This window comes from Chlorocebus sabaeus, chromosome 7 (assembly GCF_047675955.1).
Source record: "Chlorocebus sabaeus isolate Y175 chromosome 7, mChlSab1.0.hap1, whole genome shotgun sequence".
In the NCBI taxonomy this organism is placed as follows: Eukaryota; Metazoa; Chordata; class Mammalia; order Primates; family Cercopithecidae; genus Chlorocebus; species Chlorocebus sabaeus.
Window position 1 is genome coordinate 13,368,649 of NC_132910.1, and position 8,498 is coordinate 13,377,146.

Sequence of the window (8,498 nt, forward strand, 5' to 3'; positions counted from 1 at the left end):
TTATACAGATATAGAGGGCTCTCCTCAAATTGTTCTTACTTCATTTTTCTGCACCCAACTCAACTACCTGTCATTTTGTCCAGAGTTTTGATCCTTGGAGGTCTGTACCAAAGTAAGGGTAAAATCAGAATTTTATTTTACCAGATTGCTTTACACAGGCAATTTTTTTGTTTTTGTTGTTTTTACTTTATGCCTTTTTAGTAAATGTATGAGATTTGTAGAGCTAAAGAGTGCCTGTAGTTTCACTAGTGTAAGCCTTGCTATTATATTAGTCCCACCGACAGTACAAGTAGTTGTGGTACAAAGTATTCCCTAGTGCTCTGTAGGTGTGTTAGGGCTGCAGAGAAAGATGAAGGGCAGAGTGAGAGAGGGTGAGGGGGGAGGAAGCACCTAATTTAATCAAGGGAGGCCTACTTGACTGCTTTGAAAAAAGGGTATTGCTGTGAAAAGCCTTGAACTGTCAGGAATATAGGTGGTCCTTTAATGTGATTATCAGATTATTCAACTTTCTTGGAGTTTGAGTGTGGTTTATGTATAAAGTGTAAGATTTATATCTTTATAGAACTTATTATTTACATTCCTTAAAATAAGGCATGTAACCCACTATCACTTCTGTTTTTCTGCTGATCCACAAACATCAAAGCCATGGTGGCCTCGAAAGGCTAGTCTAGCTGCCCCAGCTGGTGATTCTATGTTTACTCATGAAGACTAAGGAAAGATTACTTTGGTTACATGATTTTGACTAAAAAAACAAACAAGCAAAAAGACTCATGACACACCACTTTAAAATCCATACTATGTATAAATTTTATACAAATTATACTTAATCTAAACACAGAAATGTATACAGTCAAGGTTATTTTGCTCTAGTTTATGTAGCTTGTGCAAAAACATAATTATAGCTTAAAAAAAGAAAAAAATAAGAAAACAAACATATACATTAATTTGTTTTTAGATCATCTTAGAATACGTAATACCATGTTATAAAATGAAAGATGCTTTCTGAACACAGGTCAAAGAACTGAGAAAAACCTACTTTGATAGCATCTTTGGCATCTACCACAGCAAGGTCTCGAAGGGCCCATGCAATCTGCCTTTTGTAGAAATCTCCCTTATCGGATTTCTTGACTTTGACCACCTTAACCTGCACAGGGCGTTCAGTGGTCACTGTTGAGTAAAACACACACTTTTATTAGAAATATTACTCCTGTCGCTCATTCTTCATTTGCTCCTTGCAAGTATAGCTTTCAGGTGCCTAGTAGCTGATACTAAAAGAGGTGTAATACTTTGCAACAAGGGCTTTGACTGAGGAAAGCACAGAATCCTAATAGAAGCATCTCAGTCAGACTAGAGGATTAGAGTAGACTCCTTGAGAAATAAAGGAATGATATATTAATAACACATTAATTCAGACCAGTTTTAAAGAAAAGTATGAGGTAAAAATCTAAAGAATGATTGACATATGTAAAGTCTGCAAGGCTTGAAAAAGCAAAATAGCATTTCAAAGAGCAACAATATATTTATATATAAAGGTCTTACTATGTTGCCCAGGCTGGTCTTAAACTCCTGGGCTCCAGCCATCTGCCCACCTCAGCTTCCCTAAGTGCTGGAATTATAGGAATGAGCCACTACTCCTGGCCTAATAATTTCTTTATAGCAATGCAAGAATGGCCTAATACAGATACATTATGAGTGAGTGAGGTCATTCTAAAAAGTCAATTTATCATTTGAAAAACCAAGTACAATTATACACTACACTAACAAAGGAGAAAATTTTATGATACTATCAATGATATAAAAAGCAGTTGATAAAATTCAACACCCATTCATGATTTTTTAAAAAAACTGGAAGAAATCAGGAATAGAAGGGAACTTACTTAACACTGTAAAGGATAGCTATAAAAACCCTCTACCAAATATCATGCTTAAAAATGAAGTTATTCTCTTTGAGATGGAGCCTGGATGGACAGTCCTAACTAGGAAACTAAACCAACAAAAATAAATAAAAGATATAAAAACTATAAAGGAAGGAAGAAAAATATCACTACCTTCAAAGAGTCTATAAATAATTGGAATTAATAAGAAAGTTTGGCAAGATTGATAGATATCCATATAAAACACCAACAATTCATTGTAGAATTCTAATATATGATTTTAAAATGTATTAATGTTAAAAAGAGCTTTCATGACTATCAAATAAAATCTAAGAATAAATCAATACCCAGGAATAAATCCAACAATATACATGCCAAACCTTTAGAGAAAATGATGAAACTCATAAAAGTTATAAAACACCTAAACAGAGAACTGTACCATGTTCATCAACACAAAAGATTCAATATAATAAAAATGTAAGTTCTCTCCAAATTGAACTATAGGTTCAAAACAATTCCAATCAAAATCCCAACAAAGTCTGAAACTTGACAAGTTGTTTCTAAAATTTAGGTGGAATAAAGAACAAAAACAAAATAAAAATAAGATATAAGATGATAACCAGAAATGCTCACACACACCACGACAGATGTCGACACAGGTGAACTAAGACTAAAATGTAAAAGGCAAAATTATAAAACTTTTAGAATTTAGGAAAATATTTTTATGACTGTACAAAAGATATCCGGGAAGGATCTTTAAGACACCAAAAGGGAAAGCCATAAAGGATTAATTAATTTCATTTAGTTTAAATTATAAATTTCATTAAAAGGCATCATAAAAAGTGAAAAGACAAGCCACTACCTGGGATGCATACAACCAACAAAAGACTGTAGAAAGATAATAGAAAGAACTTGTACAAACCAGTAAAAGGACAAGCAACACAATAGAAGAGTAAAAGGCTTAAACAGGTAAACTTCATAGACAAGATAATGAAATGACTAAGAAATTCATGAAAATATGCTCAATCTCATCATTACAGGGAAATACAATTTAAAACCACAATGAGATACTATTTCACTGCCACCAGATTGGCAACAATTAACAGCCTGTCAAAGCCAAGCGGGAATTTGTTGACCCAACAGTTTGTTCAATTATAGAGACAACTGGGATATTCAAAACAAAAGGAATAACAAAAGGATACAAAACAAGTACTCTTTCTTACTAAATACCCACCTGTGGCACATAAAAAACAGTTCTTTTTCTTTTTTCCTGCTTTGCAGACATTCACAATGCTCAGCAGGCGTTCATCATTTGGTGTAAAAATGTCTCTTTGTAACGCATGCTTGATCGCTGTCATCTTTTCTCAGCTGAAAAATTTGGAGTATACATATTAAGCTCACTCTCAACATCATTCCACCTTATACTTCTGAATTTACGATTTGAAAATGATTTTTGGTTAACAAGCCTAGGAAAAACGATTTACTGTATGAATACACCTGTATCACAAAAATATAAAGCTGGAAGTTTGGAAATAAAATTAGAGAACCAGTGTTATCAAACTCTAAAATGTTTGGAAATGCTCACCGAGTATACACACACACACCCACACACACACGATTTAAGAAAAAAAATCTTCAACTCCCTGCTCAATCTTTAAATACAGTTTTCTACGTAAAGAACCCTTACAGCTCAACAATAAAAAGACAAATAACCCAATTAAAAATTGAATAAAATACCTGAATAGACATTTTTCCAAAGATATACAAATGGACAATAAGCACATGAAAACATGCTTAACATCACTGGCCACTAGGAAATGCAAATCAAAACCACAATGAGGTATCAACCACTTTATACCCACAAGGGTGGTTAAAATAAAAATCATAGAAAATAACAAGTGTTGGTGAAGATGAGAGGAAACAGAACTCTTGTACGTTGCTGGCGGGATTGTAAAATGGTGCAGCCACTTTGGAAAACAGCTTAGTGGCTCCTCATAAAGTTAAACATGGGCTACCCTACAATCCAACAATTCCACTCCCAGGAGAACTGAAAACATAAGTCCACACAAAAATTTGTACATGAATATTCATGGTAGCACTATTTGCAATGGCCAAAAAATGGAAATAACAGAAATGTCCATCAAATGATATATAAGTAAAATGTGGAAAAGCCACACAATGGATTATTCGGCTACAAAAAAAAAAAAAAAAAAGGAAATGAAGTAATGAAACATGCTACAGTATTGATGAATCTTGATAAGATTATGCTAAGCGAAAGGAGCCAGACACAAAAGACCACGTATTGTATGATTCCATTTATATGAAATATCCAGAATAGGAAAATCCATAGATACAGAAATATAAGTGGTTTTCAGGAGCTCGAGAGGAAGGTGGAAAGGAGGATTGACTGCTAATGGGTATGGAGTTTCTTTTTTGGGGTGATGACAATGCTTTTCAACTAGATAGTAATGATGGTTGTACAACCTTATGAATATGCCAAAAATCGCTACATTATATAATTGAAAAGGGTGAATTTTATCATATGTAATCTCAATAAAATTGTTATAAAAATAGGTTTCCTGGAGAAATAGGAACACTTTTACACTGTTGGTGGGATTGTAAACTAGTTCAACCATTATGGAAAACAGTATGGCGATTCCTCAAGGATCTAGAACTAGATGTACCATATGACCCAGCCATCCCATTACTGGGTATATACCCAAAGGATTATAAATTATGCTGCTATAAAGACACATGCACACGTATGTTTATTGCAGCACTATTCACAATAGCAAAGACTTGGAATCAACCCAAATGTCCATCAGTGACAGATTGGATTAAGAAAATGTGGCACATATACACCATGGAATACTATGCAGCCATAAAAAAGGATGAGTTTGTGTCCTTTGTAGGGACATGGATGCAGCTGGAAACCATCATTCTTAGCAAACTATCACAAGAACAGAAAACCAAACACCGCATGTTCTCACTCACAGGTGGGAACTGAACAATGAGATCACTTGGACTTGGGAAGGGGAACATCACACACCGGGGCCTATCATGGGGAGGGGGGACGGGGGAGGGATTGCATTGGGAGTTAAACCTGATGTAAATGACGAGTTGATGGGTGCAGCACACCAACATGGCACAAGTATACATATGTAACAAACCTGCACGTTATGCACATGTACCCTACAACTTAAAGTACAATAATAATAAATAAATTTAAATAAATAAATAAATAAATAAATAAAAATAGGTTTCCACTTATCTCCTTTTTCTTACCTAACTCAGCATCTTTTCAAACATCAACTTAAGTTAAAATAATTTTTAATCTCTATTTTATTTTTCATATACATATTTGTGTAGATATATATTACTATTTTTTCAATGCAAATGTGTAGTATTTCATACATGTGAGCTTGCCTAGGACACTAACTTCTAAAACACTATTTCTTTCTATTGGAATATGAAGAAATTATGATTTTTAAATAAATGATTTACAGTGCATTTTTATAGCACAATGACTACTTTGTAAACCAGGTCTTTCCAATATTTTACACAATCTGTAAAACTTCTATCTCTGCTCCAATTTCAAAAATTGCTTTTCTCATAAAATTCACATCTTCCCACTTCCACTTCATCTCAGCCTCTAGTCTTCTGATACTGCCCTCCTTTCTGTTCTCTTAATCTGGCCTCTCCAAGTTTACTTCTTTTCCAACCTAGCCTGGAGACAGTGCTCATTTCCCTATACCTAAACTATCCCCTACAATTATTTCACCCTGTTTGTAGACCAGTTGATCTTGTTTTTATCAATCTCCATAAACTGTATTCTTTTCTTCACTTCTCTTGGACTACCAGATGCCGCTTTCAAAAGCCACATATCCATGCTCATTGCATGCATTACAAATATCTACAACCAGTGAAAGCTAGACTTTCAATGCTGCTCAGCAATTAATCCCTCATTTGATGATTCCTTTTCCCATTCCCCATGACTATTGTTGCAAATCCTTATTACTCTCCTTCAGTTCCCAGCTCTAGAGGTTAGCCTCCTCCCTTTCTGCAAATGACTTAACAACCTACCTTGCAGAGAATATAAAAGCCGTGAAATGCAATTTTCCCCAATTGCTCGCTTCTCCATCTCTCCACACCTTCACTCAAACTATCCTCCTTTTTGCCTATTATAGAGTGCCCATGCTGCTAATCCCTTAATATGTTGTAGGGCCCAGACACTACGTTATATTTCTTCCTAAACCCAAGCCACATTGGTACTGGCCAGTTTACTGTTCCATCTCTGGGCTTTTGTTTAAGCAATTTTCTTTTCCTAGAATTCTCTTCTCCCTAGGAAATTATAATTCATCCCTCAAGATTGTGCTAAAATGTCATGTCTTCTGTAAAGCAGCCCCCTCCCTGCCGCCACCCCACGCAAAGAGTAATTTCTGCCTCTCTAATATTTCCCTTCTAATCTGATAATATGGCATTTATGAACTGTATTTTCTAGCTACCTGTATTTTATCTCCTATTAAAAGTAGGACCATGTCTTAATCATCTTTGTATTTCTAGAACTTGGCAAACTAGGCATTTAATAAATGTCTAAATTAACTAACATGACAGTATAGCTCCTCCAAGATTCCCCTTTTCTAATTTTCATATCTATAAGCAAATGTCCAGGTTCAAAATCCACCATATTTGCTTCCCTATTCCCTTGTCAACACAAAATCTGCTACCACATTCTGCGATTTTCCCCCCATCCACATGTAATTTATTCCTTTCTTTTCCCACTGCAAATATACTAACCCAGGTTCATATCAACTTTACTTAACCCTACAAAATCTGGTTATCTCTTCGCAAGGTCCCACAACCCTGAACAACAAGACAATTTTAAAAGACAGTTTGTATCACATCACACTCTTACTCAACGTTTTCCTAATGGTCTCAAAACATTGCACTCCAAGCACTCTTGTTCATTTTTGACGTCAAATCTTTACTTTGGTACTTTCCATGTAAGGAAGATCATCTCCGCCCTATCCAAACCCTAATTACACTTCATGATTTACATGAAGTTGATTCAATGAAGATCTTAATCCAAAGTGATCTCTCCTCTAAATTTCTACAGCTCTTACCGCATTAGCTAAACAAATCAAGCATTTGCCGTCTAATGGGCTCATTAAATCATAAGCTTCTGTATCTCAAGAATTCTCTTAAAGAGAAAGAAGGGAGGGATGTTCATCATAGTTTTGTGTTTAGTGGATACTTAAATATCTCTTAAGGTAATTAGAACTGAATAGTAAACACTGGTCAAATGAATAATAGGGACCAACGTTAACCACATACTCCCTCTCTGGCTACAAGCAACAACTGAGTGTTGTTGGCAAACAAGACAGGATTGGGCATACATCATAAAGGAGTTAGGCATAATGAAAAGCACTATGTGACTCTTCACTCATTCAGCAAATACTGATGCTTATTAGGTGCCAGACGCTATTCTAGGTTATAGCAGTCAACATGACAGATATGTTTATGAAGACCTGAAGCCGCGTGCTTCTATGGCATTTACACCCTGAGAGTCGAGTGATTAACTCTTCAGTCTTTACGGTACTTTTCTGAAAGTCAGTAAATAAATCCCTAGAGGTCCTCTAAAATTATTTTCCAGGTCTGAGAACCCATGTCTGACCAAAGGCTGCCAGCCACTGCTTACTCTGTACTGGTTGAATTTCCTTAAGCTCAGTTGGACCACTACACTGTGTGACAAATAGCTGGTCAGTGTGAGTGCCCGTGTGCGATGGGCCCTGTATGCTGCTGAGACATATTAGTGCATGAAGCATTGTCATCCAGAAGATAAAACTGTGCACGGAAATAGAGAAAAACACTTAAGAGATTTGGCGGGGGGTGGGGGGCCGGGATGTGAACTTGGAGAAGAAGGAAGGCACTGTCACGCTCTCCTCTCTTGGTCCACGCCAAAGAGCTTACGATCAGGGTCATTTTGCACAAATAAAATCTGGTTCTGATGGGCGGAACCGTAACGGGGCGCGTGGGGACTGCCCTCCCAGCTCCGCATTCTCCTAGATCCGAGGACGAGGGGTTGGAGAATGTTCTGACCAGCCTTTGCGTCTTACCAGGACAAACGGGGAAAGGAAGGTCAGAGGGAGCGGTGCCCGACCCCAGGCGTGGAGACAGCAGCCGGACTGAGGAACCGCCTTAGACCCTGGTGCCTGTCTGTCAGCTCTTCTGTCCGCCCCCGCCGGGATTACCAGGCAGCCGCGGCCGATGGCTTACCGCAAGGACTGGGCCCGGCTGTGCCGAGGCGGGTCTTCCAAAACGGAGACCGGATGGGGTCACTTGGATGCGCACCTCAATAAAGCGTTGAACGGGAAGCGCCGTTCCCCCAACACTTCCTATATCCGGGCACGTGATAAACTCCGCGCCGGAAGTTGACCCTGTAGAAAAGGAAGAAGAAGCTATGAGGAAAAAAGGGCGTGGCCAATAGACACGGGGGACTGGGCGCCAGCCGACGGGCGTGATCGGGCGGAGCTAGGCCTCACTGGAGGGGCGTGTCAGGGAAGGGAAGGGGCGGGGCTTCTGTGGCACAGATGCTGATTTGCGAGTTGGGGGTTAGATGCTGTG

The 8,498-nt window shown here is 37.7% G+C and overlaps 1 protein-coding gene across 7 annotated transcripts in view; it reads right to left on the reverse strand.

The window, feature by feature from the left end:
• EXOC1 (exocyst complex component 1) overlaps positions 1–8,294 on the reverse strand; it is a 58,472-nt gene extending 50,178 nt beyond the window's left edge. For 2 of the 7 annotated variants that reach the window (XM_007998663.3, XM_007998660.3), the window contains exons 1-3: positions 8,151–8,294; positions 3,109–3,242; positions 1,037–1,167 (exon numbers count right to left, since the gene is read on the reverse strand). In XM_007998663.3, coding sequence (XP_007996854.1) covers positions 1,037–1,167; positions 3,109–3,232 — 255 coding nt within the window. In that variant the 5' untranslated portion in view covers positions 3,233–3,242; positions 8,151–8,294. Of the gene's footprint in view, positions 1–1,036; positions 1,168–3,108; positions 3,243–7,990 lie in introns of all 7 variants that reach the window. The other 5 variants (XM_073017359.1, XM_007998656.3, XM_007998659.3 and 2 more) reach the window with 4 other exon arrangements.
• Positions 8,295–8,498: the final 204 nt, after the last annotated feature.